This window comes from Oncorhynchus kisutch, linkage group LG9, assembly GCF_002021735.2.
Source record: "Oncorhynchus kisutch isolate 150728-3 linkage group LG9, Okis_V2, whole genome shotgun sequence".
Lineage (NCBI taxonomy): Eukaryota > Metazoa > Chordata > Actinopteri > Salmoniformes > Salmonidae > Oncorhynchus > Oncorhynchus kisutch.
In genome coordinates, this window is record NC_034182.2 from 20,054,731 (window position 1) to 20,073,115 (window position 18,385).

At 41.4% G+C, this 18,385-nt stretch overlaps 1 protein-coding gene and 3 non-coding genes across 4 annotated transcripts; all 4 read left to right on the forward strand.

Annotated features, from left to right (window-relative positions):
* Nucleotides 1–188: 188 nt before the first annotated feature.
* LOC109896881 (40S ribosomal protein S4) lies at nt 189–6,523 on the forward strand. Its single transcript, XM_020491308.2, has 7 exons — nt 189–244; nt 766–843; nt 1,303–1,483; nt 3,196–3,293; nt 3,804–3,975; nt 4,608–4,765; nt 6,355–6,523. The coding sequence occupies exons 1-7, from the start codon at nt 242–244 to the stop codon at nt 6,454–6,456; spliced, it is 792 nt and encodes a 263-aa protein (XP_020346897.1). The 5' UTR covers nt 189–241; the 3' UTR covers nt 6,457–6,523.
* Nucleotides 1,693–1,768, forward strand: LOC116375380 (small nucleolar RNA SNORD61). Its single transcript, XR_004211105.1, has one exon. It is a non-coding gene; the product is annotated as a small nucleolar RNA SNORD61 (small nucleolar RNA).
* Nucleotides 3,400–3,476, forward strand: LOC116375381 (small nucleolar RNA SNORD61). Its single transcript, XR_004211106.1, has one exon. It is a non-coding gene; the product is annotated as a small nucleolar RNA SNORD61 (small nucleolar RNA).
* On the forward strand, nt 4,857–4,991 carry LOC116375379 (small nucleolar RNA SNORA57). The gene has a single exon (XR_004211104.1). It is a non-coding gene; the product is annotated as a small nucleolar RNA SNORA57 (small nucleolar RNA).
* Nucleotides 6,524–18,385: the final 11,862 nt, after the last annotated feature.

Genomic DNA, 18,385 nt, shown 5'->3' on the forward strand with positions numbered 1-18,385 from the left:
CCATATTAGTATTTGTACCATTCAATACAATACAAATACTGAGGTATGTGTACCTGGCCTGCTAAAATAACCATCTTCCGTATTTCTAACAAGTTCAAGGAACATCCAGTTGCAGTTACTCTCCGCGACACTAGAGAGCGGAACATATAAACTCCGCTCTGTTTGTCCCTCGTCAGCCCAATACTCGGTCTTATTTTCTAAGGCCTGAAAGTGGGAGGTCCTTTTCCCCGCAGACTCCAACATGGTGAGCTGTGTTTCCGAACGATTCTCGCCAGAATCATCGTCAAACATCACTTTTTCTGAATATAATATCCCACATATAACTGTGATAATTTGAAAAGACAAACATTTGGCGATGGCTCGTCCCTGTATTGAAATAAGGACTTAAGTTTTGGTCTATGAAACGATATTCGAAAAGACGAATTATTTCACCATCGGCTAGTTAGCTAGTGTCAATGCTGCCCATTTGAACCAAATGTTTCTGTTACCAATACTTTTACGTTCAAAAGTCTATTTCAAAAGTGTTTACCTGAGCACAAACTTTTTGCAGAGAGAAATTGGGTCAACATAAACCCTGTTGTGTTTTTATCGAGTAGGCCACGGTCGGAATTGTCATTCAAGGACCGTGTAGGAAATGAATATATTGTACGCCGAACTCTAGCCAGACAGGTCGCATGGTGTTTCGAATGAAACTGAGTTGTCTGTTGTTAGGCTGGAAGTTTAACTACATTAGTTGGGTTGACAAGTTATTTTTCTGGTTGCTAGGCACGAGGACCGAAGAAGCACCTGAAGCGCGTTGCAGCGCCCAAGCATTGGATGCTTGACAAGCTCACCGGAGTGTTCGTAAGTACATGCTACTTCATACCTAAATTATAAAACCACAATGTTACTTGTTAGTTGCAGACTAGCATGCCGATTATTAGCTAAATTGAAGGGCATATCTATGGCCGCGTCGCATAGAAACGACTAGTTCCTGCAAAGATGTTGGGAAATGCAAGATGTCAAGAAGCTGAAATGGTGGGGTGACTTAACTCTCCACTCCGTGCATAACGTTGATTGTAGTCTTTCTGAATATTCTCTGGTGTATGGCGAACCACCTGCAACTGAACAGACATTTATAAGACACACAAAGAAAGTATAGGCAATAACATGTTTGTTGAAAATTACTTGACACATTGCAGTTTTAATGCATAGTTATGTCTTCCTGTGTATACTTGTCTGCTGAACCAATGTGATCTATAGCTGTCATTGTTTACTGCTCATATAGCAGTTAAAATAGCACACCCAATTTTATCTATGTAGGCGCCTCGTCCCTCCACCGGCCCCCACAAGCTGAGGGAGTGCCTGCCCCTCATCATCTTCCTCAGGAACCGTCTGAAGTACGCCCTGACCGGAGACGAGGTCAAAAAGATTTGCATGCAGAGGTTCATCAAGATCGATGGCAAGGTCCGCACCGACATCACCTACCCCACTGGCTTCATGGGTGAGTTGGGTTTAATGAGTGAGGAAGGGAAGGGGTGAGTATAGTTTGCAGTGATGTGACCTTCCCTATTGATTTCATAGGGGAGAGGGGTGGAAGATGATAGGTGTGGGTGAAGGGTAATGAGAATGGACTGGAGGGAAGAAGGGTGAGGGTACTGTTCCACTCATTCACTCATTTCACCTAGCCTGTGACTAGAGCTGGAAATAAGAGCAATGAAGACAATATTTGGTTTTGATCAATGAGCTGAAAAAAATCTCACCAATACCTCTAAGAAGTTCTGAGCTCTAACTTAAAGTAGGGATGCATTTTGTAGTATTTGAGCAGGTTATATGACGTGTATCTCCTCGTTGCTGTGGAATTGCTTATGTAAATGTTTCTCGTTGTGTGTCCCAGTCTAAGGATGGGATGTTGTTGTGATGAGCATATCACGTTGGATGCAAGGCACTGAACTGACCGAAGACTTCTTCTTTAAATATCTAAAGAGTTTTGCACTTAGCCTGATTTGGTAGATGGCACGCTTAGTGTTTGGAGTGAGTTTAATTTAGTTGTAGCTAGTCTGGGCTTTGGTGGTGTCTTGATCACCTTTGTCAAATTATTCCTCACTTGTTTTCTCATTTGGTCTTCATGGCTTCTGGTTAGATAAGTGCACAACACACCTCACATCAGATGGAGGGACATCTGTGGACCCACTTAAAGGAATTTAATCTCTTTTTGGATCTTCACCCATATCCTTCTAGGGGCTCAAGCAAACTTGTACACACACCAGTAGACATTCACTCTCATATTCACACGGTTTCTCAGGCACACATCTTCACATGTACCCCATTAGACTTTCATGCACACACCATCTTGCACGCACACACACTTCTGTACGACTTTTATTCCTGCCAAGAGAGCTATGATGGTGTTGTGATTAATTTCCCGGGCTAGGTGAAATCTCACATTATGTCAATGCAGACCATGTAACACGTCTCCTTTAAGGATAGCTCACACACTGCTGTTAGAACATACAGTGGGATGTTAGCCGAGCCATCTAATGTACAATGGAGTGGATTTGTCGCTGGACCATGCCCTCCCACATTGGTGCACCACAAGGCTAGATCACATGTTTTGATGGAAAAACGGTGTGAGATGTTTTCCTCTGATACACAATTGAGTCTAGAGGATTTGTATAGTGCCCCTCTAGTAGTCTGATATTTTGCCTAGCTAGCTGGTGTACAATGGAATGGGTTGTGTTGTGCTTTTTGTTAGTATCTGACCTGGGTGGTAGATGGGCCAGTAACCAAAAGGTTGCTGGTTCGAATCCCGAGCCGATAAGGTGAAAAGGGAACTTGACCTTAATTGCTCTGTTGATAATGGCAGACCCTGGCCATGACCCCACTCTCCGGGGGTGTCGCAGGAGTGAGATATGCAAAAACAAATTTCCAATTCACCTGTATTAATACACACGTGTACCTGTGTGAAATACGAGGAATGTAAGCACCAACCTAATTATTACTATTATGAACGGACTAAATATTGTTGGGTTGACTGTCATTCAGTTGGTTTGACTGTCATTCTAACTACTGGTATCTAAAATGTGCAGTGTCATTTTGTTCCGTTATGAGATTTTGATCCTGTCTGACTTTATTGAATTTGGTCTGATGCGTCCTAATTTGGTGTTGGCCTGTTCTGGATGTGATCATTGATATGAATGCGTGATGTCTGTCTAGATGTGATCAGCATTGAGAAAACTGGAGAGCATTTCCGTCTGATCTATGACGTGAAGGGACGTTTCACTGTTCACCGCATCACCGCTGAGGAGGCCCAGGTATGCCACGTTGTCACACATGGTTGCGAGTCTAGTTATTCACAGCTCAAGCCTGTCTTTTTAAACCAAGCAGTACAAGTACAATATGATATTCTGTATGGAGGGAGCAATGAAGACAGTCTTTGGTTTTGATCAACGAGCTGAAAAAAACCCTCACCAATACCTCTAAGAAGTTCTGAGCTCCAACCAAAAGAAGTGGATGAATCCCAATGTGAAAGGGTTACAAATTCAACCTTTTGTGTAAATGCCTACCTGGCCTGGTTTCATTTGGAGTAGTTATGCCTGTATCACATTAGGATTTAGACTTCTAAACCAAGTGGGTAATCCATTTTTTTAAGTCATATCTTAAATTTTACGTGTCAGCAGTAAAATGTTTTTGTACTATCAGCAGTTGACTAATGAAACATTCTAGTGGATTTTCCCTTTTAATTCAGTATTTACACTTCTGAGTCTAGGTTTGGGAAGCCATGCCATAATAATCACTCACTCTCCCCCTCTCCTTCCCTCTAGTACAAACTGTGCAAGGTGAAGAAGAACCTCATCGGCACCAAAGGAGTCCCCCACCTGGTGACCCACGACGCACGCACCATCCGCTACCCCGACCCCCTCATCAAGGTCAACGACACAGTCCGCATCGACCTCGCGACCGGCAAGATCACAGAACACATCAAGTTCGACACAGGTAACATCACGGTTAAAAATATATACTTTTAAAGTGATTGAAAAGGAAATGTATACCTGTTGGGAAAGGGGTCTTTAAGGTTTGCCTGATAGATTTTTGAAGTGTTACATATCAAATCTATTAAGTGTGCGGGGTGGTAGTAATGTCTGGCTTGTCTTGAATTTAGTCAAATTGAAAAATTATTAGAAAAGCAGGATAAGTTACAGTGCAGCTTGTTCAGTGTTATTTCGTTCCCCCTGCACACATCAACTAGTTTCCTACTATCCCTGTCTATCTTGCATCCCACGGCTGGCAGGGACCGTTGATCTCACACTGTTACACGGGCAGAGTAACTCAATTAAGATTTTGTGTAGTCTTGCTTATCCCATGGTAGAGGGGTTACATTTTCTTCAACAGTGAATGTAGAACTGGATTGTTGACTCATTTTTACACTTTGTAGGAAAAATAAATTGTGAAAAATGGTGGTCTTCATACAGACCCTTGGATCCACTAAGCACCATCTTTGAAACTTTTTGCAGACTTGACTGATGCAAAGCAAAAATACTACCCAATCAAATTTGGCATACTTTTGAAGTACCACCTTTACCCTCATCGCTCTCTCCCCTTTTGTCTCCCCTCTCTTTTCCCTGTAGGTAACCTGTGCATGGTGACCGGCGGTGCCAATTTGGGGCGTATTGGTATCATCACCAACAGGGAGAGGCATCCCGGCTCGTTTGACGTTGTGCACGTTAAGGATAGCGCTGGAAACATCTTTGCCACCAGGCTTGGAAACATCTTCATCATTGGCAAGGTAAGTAGAGAAGACTCATACACGCGTACTCAAACACATACCTTCGCATACAAACATGAGCTATACTACACCCTGACGACACTGCTCATCCCCTCCATTTCTTGACACTCATGTAGTTGCTCAGTACTCATGTGTGATTGTACGGAGGTAGAACAAAGCCAATGCTATGTCTTCGGTACCAGCGTGTTATTGTCTGCTGGTTCTATCCTCAATCGCTGGCACACTTGACAATGATGAACAGTAGCTTTACCATCCCAAAACGACACAACTTCAGATTTGATAGGAAGTATGTTCTATAGACAGACCTGTTCAAGGGACAGTTCACCCAAATTACACAATTGGTCCTTACCATATAAGCAGTCTATGGACAAGTTATGACAGCAATCCATGCTTTGGTTTAGTTTCCCTGGCACTGTTTCTACATACTAATGTTTCAGCATTTGTGGCTCAAATCCCATTTAATATTAGCATTTTTGCACCATTTCAAATCATCTGTAAGTGACTTTGAGCTTCACAATACATTTTAGTTAATCTATAAGTGACTTTGAGCTTCACAATACATTTTAGATCAATGGTCTCCAACCTTTCCTGGCATGAGAGCTCCTTTAAAAAACTAAGCATGTTGAGTGTTGTTGTTTTTCTAGCTTTCAAATGGCCACGTTCTCTTCCCTGTGTCCGTAATATACTGTGAGCTACTCCTAGGTGGGCTATGAGCTCGCGATCTACCTGTTGGAGACCCATGCTTTTAGATATTGCCAGATGATTTGGACATGATAAGCGAAAAATGCTAATATCGGTCCTGCTTAGCATTTGGAAACTGTGCCATGACAACTAAATCAAAGCATGGATTGCAGTCATACCTTTTCCATAGACAGGGTAAGAAAACATGTCATTTGGGTGAACTATCCCTTTAACACAAGTAAATACTACAGCCTGATCAATTTATCGGTCCCAAGCGTTATAGACAGGTTTTGGTTGTTTTTCATTTTAATCCCCTCCCCAATTTTCGATCTTGTCTCATCGCTGCAACTCCAACAAGCTCGGGAGAGGTGAAGGTCAAGTCATGCGTCCCCCAAAACATGACCCGCCTACTCATGCTCTTAACACTCACCAGCTTAACCCGGAAGCCAGCCCCACCAATGTGTTGGAGGAAACACGGTTCAGCTGGTGACCGGGGTCAGCCCACCGGCACCCACTTGCCACAAGGAGTCGCTAGAGCGCCATGAGCCAATTTAAGCCCTACCGGTCTAACCCGGATGACGCTGGGCCAATTGTGTGCTGTGCTATGGGACTCCCACAGCCCGAGAAATTAACCTGGGTCTGTAGTAATACCTATAGCACTGCATGCGATGCATTGCCTTAGACCGCTGTGCCACTCGCAAGGATGGTTTTGATCTTTTTAGACTAACATCAGTATTTGTTACAGCTAAGATGAAATGTTCCTTTTTCCTAAGAATCAGCATTCACTTTAAATTGCATCTTTTGTCCACTTACTTTTGACCACTTCCTGTGCCATGTTTGTAGATTCCCTCTTTACCGGCATTCTTTTGTAATATCTTCCGTTTACTCTCTCCCTCCCCCATCTCCAGGGCAACAAGCCGTGGGTGTCCCTGCCCCGTGGAAAGGGTATTCGTCTCACAATCGCTGAGGAGAGAGACAAGAGAATTGCTGCCAAGGCCGGTAGCAGCTAAGTCCTATATGTAGGTCTAGGCATCCTGGCTTTGAAATAAAAACAATGTTATTTACAACAAAATCCAACCCCTGACTTGACTATTGTTTTCCATGTTGTTGATTATGTGAATTATCGTGGTTGTAAATTATTTGAAAGGGAAATGTATTTTGATGAAATGTTTATGTAGGTTTCTTGTCAACTAGTGAGAGGTAGATGAGTATTTTGTTACAATTAGGCCTGTTATTTACACAGGCTAGTGCTTATATAATCATCTCACTGAACATTACAGTATGTGCTAAGCATGTTGTGATAATTGCCATTTAACACTATTCACATTCACTTAAACCAGTATTTGGGTCATTGTGTATATTGGCACTCAGTCTTCTATGAACATTGTCATGCACTGGAAGGTGTGGTTTGGGTGATGTGGTATGTTATTGCTGCTGGTCATTAGGGGGATGTCTTCCAGTTTTCACCTTGCAGAAGACCATGAAGAAGAGGGCTGCAAGCAGCAATGGTAGGGTTCAAGCTACGGCCCCACAGTGCCACCGTCAGGACACATTGCCCTAGGGCACGCTACACAGAACAAAAATGTAAACGCAACAATTTAAAAGATCCTACTGTGTTACTATAAAGACACTGGTCAATTGAAAGGTATATTGGGGCCTAATCTATGGATTTCACATACCTTAAAGAAGTAGGGGTTGTGGATCAGGAAAGCAGTCGGTATCTGGTGTTGCCGTCTGCCTCAATACTGCCTCCTATAGTTGATCAGATTGTTGATTGTAGCCTGGAATGTTGACTCACTCCAATCGCTGGGCTGTTGCTGGATATTGGCAGGAACTAGAACGCTGTTGTGCGCGTCAATCCAGAGCATCCCAAACATGCTCAATTGGTGACATGTCTGAGTTTGAAGGTCATGGAAAAACTAGGGATGGTTTCAGCTTTCAGGAATTGAGTACAGATCCTTGCGACATGGGGCTACGCATTATGTTGAAACACGAGGTGATGGTGTCGGATGAATGGTGTGACAATGGCCCTGAGGGTCTCGTTACCTTTCTCTACATTTTAAATTACCATCAATAAAATGTGATTGTGTTTGTTGTCTGTAGCTTATGGGGGCACTCTGTTCACAACATTGACATGTCCACACAATGCCATCTGCCCGGTACAGATGAAACCGGAATTCATCTGTGAAGAGCGTACTTCTCCAGTGGCCATCAAATGTGAGCCACTGAAGTTGACCCTGGTGAGGACGATGAGCACACAGATTAACTTTGGTGAGATGGTTTCTGCCGGTTCAGACGTTTTTCAGATGAACAAACCTGCAGTTACTTCAGCTGTGCCTTAGTGCCTGGTCTCCAACTATCTCCCAGCTGAAGAAGCCGAATGAGGAGGTCCTGGGCTGGCGTGGTTACACGTGGTCTGCGGTTGTGAAGCAGGATGGATCTACTGCCAAATTCTCTAAAAGGACATTAGAGGCGGCTTATGGTAGTCACAATTAACATTCAATTCCCTGGAAAGAGCTCTTGGATATTCCCGCAGGCAGCATGCCAAATTAACGCTCCCACAAATCTTGAAATGGCTGTGGTGTGTGACGAAACTGCACATTTTAGAGTGGACTTATCCCCAGCACAAGGTCCATCTGTGTAATGATCATGCTACACCTGTCAGGTGGACGGATTATCTTGGCGGAGGAGAAATGCACACTAATAGGGATGTAAACAAATTTGTGCGCAACATTTGAGAGAAATAAGCTTTTTGTGTGTATGGATAATTTCTCAGGAACTTTTATTTCAGCTCATAAAACATGGGACCAATACTTCACATGTTGCTAATGCTCAAACTCAAAATCGAACAGATTGAGCGATATGCTTTGATGTATTATGCACCCTTTTAACCCTAAGTGTCAATAAATACATTTTGACCCCAACTGGTCCAAATATTATTTTGATCCTTCTGTAATTTTAGGAGTTTGTCAAACAACTACTTACTGGACAAAAAACTGTATACCATGATTTCTGTGTTAATATGGAAGAATAAAAAAATGATCTCTTGTATACTTAACTGAAAATGTAGACAATAGTAAACGTTGTGATAAAAGCACCAAATTTGGCACCCTTACACTTTTCTTAAAGGGGCAGTGTAGTTAATGTTTTTTTTAATTATATGTCCACACTACAGCATCGAAATAAAACTGAAATTATGAAAATGATAATGCCCCTTTTGTGTAAGAACTGGAATTTCAACCTGTTCGGGAGTTTCTGCGCCAGATCATGACGTCACCATCTGATTTGATTATAATAGGCCAGTGACTGTTCATCTTGGTAAGGGGGTGGGCTCTAGACCATCCTATCAGCCAATCAAGGCTGTGTATGTACATTTATTTCCTAACTCCCACACAATCAGACAGCATTTCAATGTTCAAAGGAGGCTCAGGGACATAAATGGTATAAAAAAAGGGATTTTTTTTCATTAGCTCACAAAAATGTTCAACATTGCAGAACCAATTTAGTTTTTTATAAACTTTTTGTTGTTGTTGAATTTTACCCCTTTTTTTCCTCCCCAATTTTGTGGTATCCAATTGTTAGTAGCTACTATCTTGTCTCGTCGCTACAACTCCCGTACTGGCTCGGGAGAGACGAAGGTTGAAAGTCATGCGTCCTCCGATACACAACCCAACTAAGCTTCTTAACACAGCGCACATCCAACCCGGAAGCCAGCCGCACCAATGTGTAGGAGGAAACACCGTGCACCTGGCAGCCTTGGTTAGCGTACACTGTGCCCGGCACGCCACAGGAGTCGCTGGTGCGCGATGAGACAAGGATATCCCCACCGGCCTAACCCGGACGACGCTAGGCCAATTGTGCGTCCTCCCGGTCGCGGCCGGTTACGACAGAAACGTTCTTTATAAACTTAAGTTTACAATTTAAACGTATAAAATAAAGGCATGACATGGACAAAATTATTGGATTCCCAGAGCTAGCTGGTTTACTTGGTTGCACAGCTTTATGCCATGATAACTGCCTAAAACACCTTTCTACTGGCAATTTGGTGCTCTCTTCAGCAGCAAAATGCTCTAATTCTTCACTCCAGAACAACCCAGGGTTTCTTCTTAAATGATTCTAGCGTGCTTTTCATGTGTGTTTGGGGTTGTTGTCCTTCTGAAAGACCCACAACCTTCAACGGAGACAGTTTTTCGACACTGAGTTGAACATTGCACTCCAAAACACCTTGATAATCTGTTGATTTCATGTCTTGCACATGGTCAAGGCCCTCAGTACCAGAGGCAGCAAAGCAACCCCACAACTTTATCAAACCTCCCCATGTTTGATTGTACAGAGGGTGTTATTTTCATTGGATGCACCCCTCAAACATTGAAGAATAAGCAGTTTGCTGCTGAAGAGTGGGCCAAATTGCCAGTAGAAAGGTTCACTGAGCTCATTGATGGACACGAGAAGGGTTGGTCTGCAGTTATCTTGGCCAAATGCTTTGCAAGCAAGTATTAGCTCCGGGATGCCAATCATTTTGTCCATGCCATTTGTCTTCATTTTCTACATTAAAATTGTGAACATATTTTAGAAGAAATAGGGAATTATTTAAGAAAAGTGCAATGGCCACAACTGTATGAACCATGAAAATATATACAGTTTAAATCAGAAGTTTACATACACATAGGTTGGAGTCATTAAAACTTGTTTTTCAACCACAAACTATAGTTTTGGCAAGTCGGTTAAGACATCTACTTCGTGCATGACACAAGTCATTTTTCCAACAATTGTTTAAAGACAGATTATTTCACTTATAATTCACTGTATCACAATGGGTCAGAAGTTTACATACACTAAGTTGACTGTGCCTTTAAACAGCTTAGAAAATTCCAGAAAATTATGTCATGGGTTTAGAAGCTTCTGATAAGTTAATTTACATCATTTGAGTCAATTGGAGGTGTGCCTGTGGATGTATTTCAAGGCCTACCTTCAAACTCAGTGCCTATTTGCTTGACATCATGGGGAAAAATAAAAATCAACCAAGACCTCAGATAGAAAATTATAGACCTCCACAAGTCTGGTTCATCCTTGGGAGCAATTTCTAAATGCCTGAAGGTACCACGTTCATCTGGACAAACAATAGTACGCAAGTATAACCATAGGACCACGCAGCCGTCACACCGCTCAGGAAGGAGACACGTTCTGTCTACTTGAGATGAACGCATTTTGGTGCGAAAATTGCAAATCAATCCCAGAACAACAAATCAAATCAAATCAAAGGACCTTGTGAAGATGCTAGAGGAAACAGGTACAAAAGTATCTATATCTGCCTTCCGGGTGGCACAGTGGTTAGGGGCACTGTACTGCAGCGCCAGCTGTGCCACCAGAGACTCCGGGTTTGCGCCCAGGCTGCGATGCACAATTGGCCTAGCGTCGTCTGGGTTAGGGAGGGTTTGGCCGGTAGGGAAATCCTTGTCTCATCGCGCACCAGCGACTCCTGTGGTGTGCCGGGCACAGTGCACGCTAACCAAGGCTGCCAGGTGCACGGTGTTTCCTCCTACACATTGGTGCGGCTGGCTTCCGGGTTGGATGGCGCTGTGTTAAGAAGCAGTGCGGCTTGGTTGGGTTGTGTATCGGAGGACGCATGACTTTCAACCTTTGTCTCTCCCGAGCCTGTACGGGAGTTGTAGCGATGAGACAAGATAGTACCTACTAAAACAATTGGATACCATGAAATTGGGGAGAAAAGGGGGTAAAAAAAAAAATAAAAAAAAAAGATAAGTACAATAAACGTTGCTTAAATTAAACATGAACGCTTGTCTGTATATTCTTTATACCATAGACTGGAGGTAAGAATAAAGTGTGAAATATATGTACTAAGATAAAGAAGTTAACTTGTGTGTCGACCCACATTGTTAACGTAGCTGATAACGGAACAGGGAGGCGTGTGTGTTAGTGTACCGTGTGTGTTAGTGTACCGAACGCTGCCCATGGCCAGTGATTGACAGTGATGAGGGGTGGCGTTTGACCGCGGATGCAGGCAATGAGGCAGTGATCGCTGAGTTCCTGGTTGAAGACAGCAGAGGTGTATTTGGAGGGCAGGTTGGTTAGGATGATATCTATGCGGGTGCCTGTGTTTACGGATTTTGGGTTGTACCTGGTAGGTTCATTGAAAATTTGTGTGAGATTGAGGGCATCTAGCTTAGATTGTAGGATAGCCGGGGTGTTAAGCATGTCCCAGTTTAGGTCACCTAACAGCACGAGCTCTGAAGATAGATGGGGGGAAATCAAAGTTTACCGTAGCCAAATACATTTAAACTCAGCTTCTCACAATAAGTTGGGTGAATTTTGGCCCATTCCTCCTGACAGAGCTGGTGTAACTGAATCAGGTTTGTAGGCCTCCTTGCTCGCACATGCTTTTTCAGTTTTCTATAGGATTGCCCACAAATTTTCTATAGGATTGAGGTCATGGCTTTGTGATGGCCACTCCAATACCCTGACTTTGTTGTCCTTAAAACTACTTGGCACCACACGTCCCGCTAGGGCACCTCCCCCCACTGCTCAACTGACACAGTAGCACACAGAACGCAAAAAATATTCTTTGAAATATTTAACCTCCACACATTAACAAGTCCAATAGCTCAAATGAAAGATAAACACCTTGTTCATCTAGCCACCAAGTCAGATTTCTAAAATGTTTTACGGCGAAAACATAGCACATATTTATGTCAAACCACCACCAAAGATAGGCTAATTTACATAGCCATTTTGTAGAACAATAGATGCAATCACAAAAGCAGGATTAAAAGTAAAATAATTCACTAACCTTTTGAAAATCTTCATCAGATGACAGGAATAGGACATGTTATACAGTACATTTATGTTTTTTTCAATAATATGCTAATTATATCCATAAATCACGGTTTACATAGAAGGTCATGGCTAAAAAATGCTACAACAATGCCTGGAGAAATTATGGTAACTCTGCCAGATAACAGAAATACACATCATAAACGTTGACTAAATATACATGTTCTACATATACTTAGAAAGATACACTTCTTCTTAATAAAACAGCTGTGTTACATTTATTTTTAACTTTACAGATTTCGTTCACTAGGCTATAATGTGAGTCGGCGCTCAGGAATTAGCATTTTGGCTCCTCCACAGAAACCCAAATTTAATACATAAATGTTCCCTTACCTTTGCTGTTCTTCCATCAGAAGACCTGGAAGGGTTTATACTTACCAAAAACAGCTTTAGTTTTGAAGTCTGTGTCTTTCGGTTATCAAACACGACATATTTCGGTTGAAATGCAGCCAAAAAGTAAAGTTAGTTCGCACCAAAACGTCGAAATTACATATTATATGTCGACTAAACTTGTCAAACTTGGTTCAGAACACAGCGTTAGCATGCTATATAGCTTCACCGCAATTCTCAGGACAAAGATAAACACACGCATCGTTTAATCAATCTTGAAAGAAAGACACCACAGGGCGACCGAAAGGATTCGGCCCGTCATTAATCTCGTGAGCGCTCGATTCACACAATGAGAAGCCCCATTGAAAGCGGACACCGCGCTGAAGGCATAGGAACTGTTCCCAGGACCGTAGGTGCTTGGGAAGGGTGGGGGCGATGACGTCAAAGTTGGGCCAACTTTTTGGATGACAAGAGAGAGTTTGGGAGAATGAGTGCCCTGAGAGTTCTGCTTTACTTACAGACATAATTTAAACGGTTTTAGAAGCTTTAGAGTGTTTTCTATTCAATAATATTTATTATATGCATATATTAGCAATTTTTTACAGATTTTTTTTCTGTTTACTATGGGCACGCATTTCACCAACGGGGGCAGTATTCTGCCCTAGCCTTAACAGGTTTTAATAAGCCATTTTCCCACAACTTTGGAAGTATGCTTGGGGTCATTGTCCATTTGGAAGACCTACTTGCGACCAAGCTTTAACTTCCTGACTAATGTCTTGAGATGTTGCTTCAATACATCCACACAATTTTCCTCCCTCATGACGCCATCTATTTTGTGAAGTGCACCAGTCCCTCCTGTAGCAAAGCAGCCCCCTTGTGGGGGTCATGCAGCCCCGGTGCTTCACGGTTGGGATGGTGTTCTTCAGCTTGCAAGCATTCCCCCTTTTCCGCCAAACATAATGATGGTCATTATGGCCAAACAGTTCTATTTTTGTTTCATCAGACCAGAGGACATTTCTGTAAAAAGTACAATCTTTGTCCCCATATGCACATGCTGAGCGGCCTTTCAGGTTATGTCGATATAGAACTCTGGATATAGATACTTTTGTACCTGTTTCCTCCAGGTCCTTTGCTGTCGTTCTGGGATTGATTTGCACTTTTCGCTCCAAAATGACCTTAATCTCCAGGAGACAGAACGCATCTTCTTCCTGACGGCTGTATGGTCCCAATACTTGCGTACTATTGTTTGTACAGATGAACGTGGAACTTTTTGATTTTACCTTTATTTAACTAGGCAAGTCAGTTAAGAACAAATTCTTATTTTCAATGACGGCCTAGGAACAAAGGGTTAATTGACTGTTCAGGGGGAGAACGACAGATTTGTATCTTGTCAGCTCAGGGGTTTGAACTTGCAACCTTCCAGTTACTAGTCCAATGCTCTAACCACTAGGCTACCCAACGCTCTAACCACTAGGCTACACTTTCAGGTGTTTGGAAATTGCCCCCAAGGATGAACCAGACTTGTAAGAGGTCTGCAATTTTTTTTCTGAGGTCTTGGCTGATTTCTTTTGATTTTCCCATGATGTCAAGCAAGGAGGCACTGAGTTTGAAGATAGGCCTTGAAATACATCCACAGCTACACGTCCAAATGACTCAAATTATGTCAATTAGCCTTTCAGAAGCTTCTAAAGCCATGATGTAATTTTCTGGAATTTTCCAAGCTGTTGAAAGGCACAGTCAACTTAGTGTATGTAAACTTCTGACCCACTGGAATTGTGATACAGTGAGTTACAAGTGAAATAATCTGTCTGTAAACAATTGTTGGAAAATGTACTTGTATCATGCACAAAGTCGATGTCCTAACCAACTTGCCAAAACTATAGTTTGTTATTAACAAGAAATGTGTGGAGTGGTTGAAAAACGAGTTTTAATGACTCCAACCTAAGTGTATGTAAACTTATGACTTTAACCCTTATCTGTTTTTTAGCATTGGATGCATCTCAATCCACTGCATCAGCCAGTGTCGCACTTCCGCATCTGCGGTGAAAGGTTGCAGAGCTACATAGGTAATTGTCAGACCATAAGACATCCAGAAAAGAAAGTAAACTTCCATTAGCGTCCGAATGGTTTGACCTACAAACTATTATGACTCTGTTTTGCTCTATGACCCCCACAATTGTCACGGGAATCTTCTGAAGGTAACCGGTACCGTTTATTTTAAATGAATAGAAGTATGAAGTTAGTTTTGTGCCTACCCCCAAAAATGGTGTTAAATATGTTTAAATACAAATATATATTTCCTGAGTTTTTTTTTATCTCCTAGATTTAGGACAGACACTTCAAAACCATTTTCTTGTGATTTATTTATTGACTCCCCTGTTTGCCATTCGTGAATGTGTTATTCATTGCGTTTCAATGGGCTTTAGTAGTAAAGGCCAAAATATATTTGTTCTGGGATTGGGATATATTTGATCAAATTATAATTTTTAGTATGTACCTAAAGGGTCCTAAAAGTCCAAAATAGCCCAAAATAGCTAAATGATCCATAGTTTGACCATCTAAAGGATCGGACACAATTATTATTTATTTTTTTAAATAAAAAGAAATCGCCTAAAATGCCCCCCCATGCAGTTTATTATTCTACAGAAGAAATAAATGATGATGAACTTCACAGGGTGGTGCAAGGTAATGAGCTTGATCCCCCTTTTCAAATAAATACAGAGGGTCTTATTCTGGTGACATGATAATCTATGTTTGGCTGACATTTGACAAATAAAAATAATCTTGCTCTTTTGTCCATAATAATAATGTCATCATGTAGGCTGCACATGCGTGCCAATACCAGTGTGCACACGCGCTATATAGCGCACACTTTTTTTGTGAGAAAACCATCAGTAGAATTGAACGCGATGTAAACCCATTTAACTTGTATTTTTTAGTTGGTACATGGGAATTTAATCGCAATGGGTATTTTATGGGAATTTAACCGCAAAATGTATTTTATGTACCATATACATCACACACAGCCTTTCGGCTGTAACAAGTCAATTAGATGGAAACACATCTCTGGACTCAAAATGCGCAAAAAGTTTTTATGCAGATTTCAAAATATTCACATGAAAATCTGTTGCCAATTGGATGGAAACCTAGGTACTAACCAGGTTTCCATCCAAACTTTTTATGCAAGTAAAGAATTTAACGTCAGATGAAAAATGTCATGACAAGCCTGATGGAAACATAACATTTTTCGGTACAATTCCCAAATGTCGACAAAACCGCATAAGGTATGATTTCTTCTAAAAGAACCATCAGCAAATTTGAAAATGTGATGGAAACCAATTCGTATTTTTATTCGGTTCATGGAAATTTAACAACAGTTATTTTTATGTGCACAATTTCATCAAGCACAGACTTTTATCCACAACAAGTCAATTTGATGGAAACATCTTTGGTGGGAACATGTGCATATTGTTTTTATGCAGATTTTAGAATATTCGCATGAAAATCTGGGTCAGTGGTAACCTAGCTATTAACTCAACAAAAATATTTATCTTGCAGTCAATATGCAGGTTTCCACTGACCCAGGTTTATTCAACAACAAAAAAAGCTGCCAAAACAAACATTGTAACGTGTAATGGAAATGGCAGCTATAGGAGAAATGTTCTTAAGATCAACAACCTTTTATCCATTTGACAGGGGTGGATTTATCTTTTACCTAACTTTCTTTATTGCGAAAAAAAAATTATGACTGAAAGGTATTTTTTTTTAAAATAAGTTATGATTGCTGAATCCTTTTGAAGGTTCACGGGGCACCTGATGTCATCACTTAAGTATAAAGCTCCACTCCACATTTTATTCTAATTATAAACTGTGTGGTTCCAGCCCTGAATGCTGATTGGCTGACAGCTGTGGTATATCATATCGTATACCAGGGGTATTACAAAACATTTATTTTTACTGTTTTAATTACATTGGTAACCAGTTTATAATAGCAATAAGGCACCTCGGGGGTTTGTGGTATATGGTCAATATACCACAGCTAAGGGCTGTTTCCAGGCACATCGTGCACAAGAACATCTCTTAGCCATGGTATATTGGCCATATACAATATCCCCTTGTGCCTTCTTGCTTATTTATACAATGGGTAGGTCTATTCCTGAATGCTGATTGGTTAAAACCGCATTCCAGCCAGGGGGTCTATTGCACAAGTTACCACCGGCTAAATATATGACGTTAAAATGCCCATATACTCTCTTCCATCTGACTTTTATTTTATTTCATCATTATTTAACGAGGTCGGCTAGTTGAGAACAAGTTCTCATTTACAACTACGACCTGGCCAAGAATAAAGCAAAGCAGTTAGACACATACAAGGTAGTTGGATAGGATATTTACAGATGGGCTATGTACAGGTGCAGTGATCTGTGAGCTGCTCTGACAGCTGGTGCTTAAAGCTAGTGAGGGAGATACGAGTCTCCAGCTTCGGTGATTTTTGCAATTAGTTCCAGTCATTGGCAGCAGAGAACTGGAAGGAAAGGCAGAATCCACTGAGCGCAATCCACTGTCTCATCAGCCCAGCCAAGCAATTTATAAACTTCACCTCCACTATAAAAAGCATCTAGACATTATCTCACATTTCTATTTGACTAACATTTAGTTTTCAACAGCGGATATTTGTAATAACCTTGCTCTCTGTCTTTCCGACATTTGCAACATTGTTTCAATATTCAAATTCAATCTCCAGCTGTCACATAGTGATGAACGTGTCGGGAGTCGGAATGAGACAGACAGGCAGGCAGCTTTTCTCAGCCAGTCGAAATCATGAATCAGCATACATTTTTATGGATACATACGAAGACATATCAATAGAAAACAGGTCAAACAAAACGACGTGCAGCTAGTTTGCAGTCTTTCCAGCTTTAGTTTGAAGTTGTTGTTTTAGCTGTGTTGTTGGCTAGCTATTCTGAACAACAGTGTCCTGACAAGAGAGCACATTTTCTGTACCAGGTGAAAACGCTCATCGTTAGCTCATTGTTATGGATGTATCCAAATAATTATCACTAGGAAACAGCTTAAACAAATGCATATGATGATACTTTGTTGTTATTCTGGCTGCACTGTTTGACGTGACTGTAAATTTGCTGTAGTTGGCTAGCTAGCTAGCAAGGGATAAAAACATTGCCAGCCAGTATGGCAATAGAATATTTAGAATGAACGAATGGGTCGCGTCCATAGATACAGAACAAAAATACTTAATGACTGGGTCGCATCTCTGGCAACCGAACCGATAGAATGAACGACCAGCTGGCTTGGGTAGCAACCCTAGATTTGTGTCGGGACTATATCTTGTGGAAGGATGAAATAGTATGAATAAATTCTTCAAAAGATCGTTTTTAATGAAAATATGTATTTAATTATTTGAATATGTTGGTAACTCTTCGTATAAAAGGGATAATGCCCTCGAAGCTAGTGTTTGGAGGATATATTGGCACGGTTTACCAGCCCTCGACTTAGTCTCTGACCGAACAATACCCATGCCAATATATCCTCCAAACACCGGCTGCTTTTTTAAAAATTATCATTTAAATGCCTACTACTTGCTAAATCTATTTTCAAATATGCTTAACCAATTATTGTTTGACAGAAAATGTTTTCTGCAGCACTCCACCAATCAGGCCTTTATGGTAGAATGGCCAGACAGAAGCCACTCCTCAGTAAAAGGCACATGACAGCCCGCTTGAAATTTGCCAAAAGGCA

What these genes read in the sequence shown, in the direction of transcription:
- LOC109896881 (XM_020491308.2), top strand. An exon ending in CTACCCCACTGGCTTCATGG is followed by an intron (nt 1,484 to 3,195) that starts GTGAGTTGGGTT and finishes ATGTCTGTCTAG; the next exon opens with ATGTGATCAGCATTGAGAAA. An exon ending in ACATCTTCATCATTGGCAAG is followed by an intron (nt 4,766 to 6,354) that starts GTAAGTAGAGAA and finishes CCCCATCTCCAG; the next exon opens with GGCAACAAGCCGTGGGTGTC.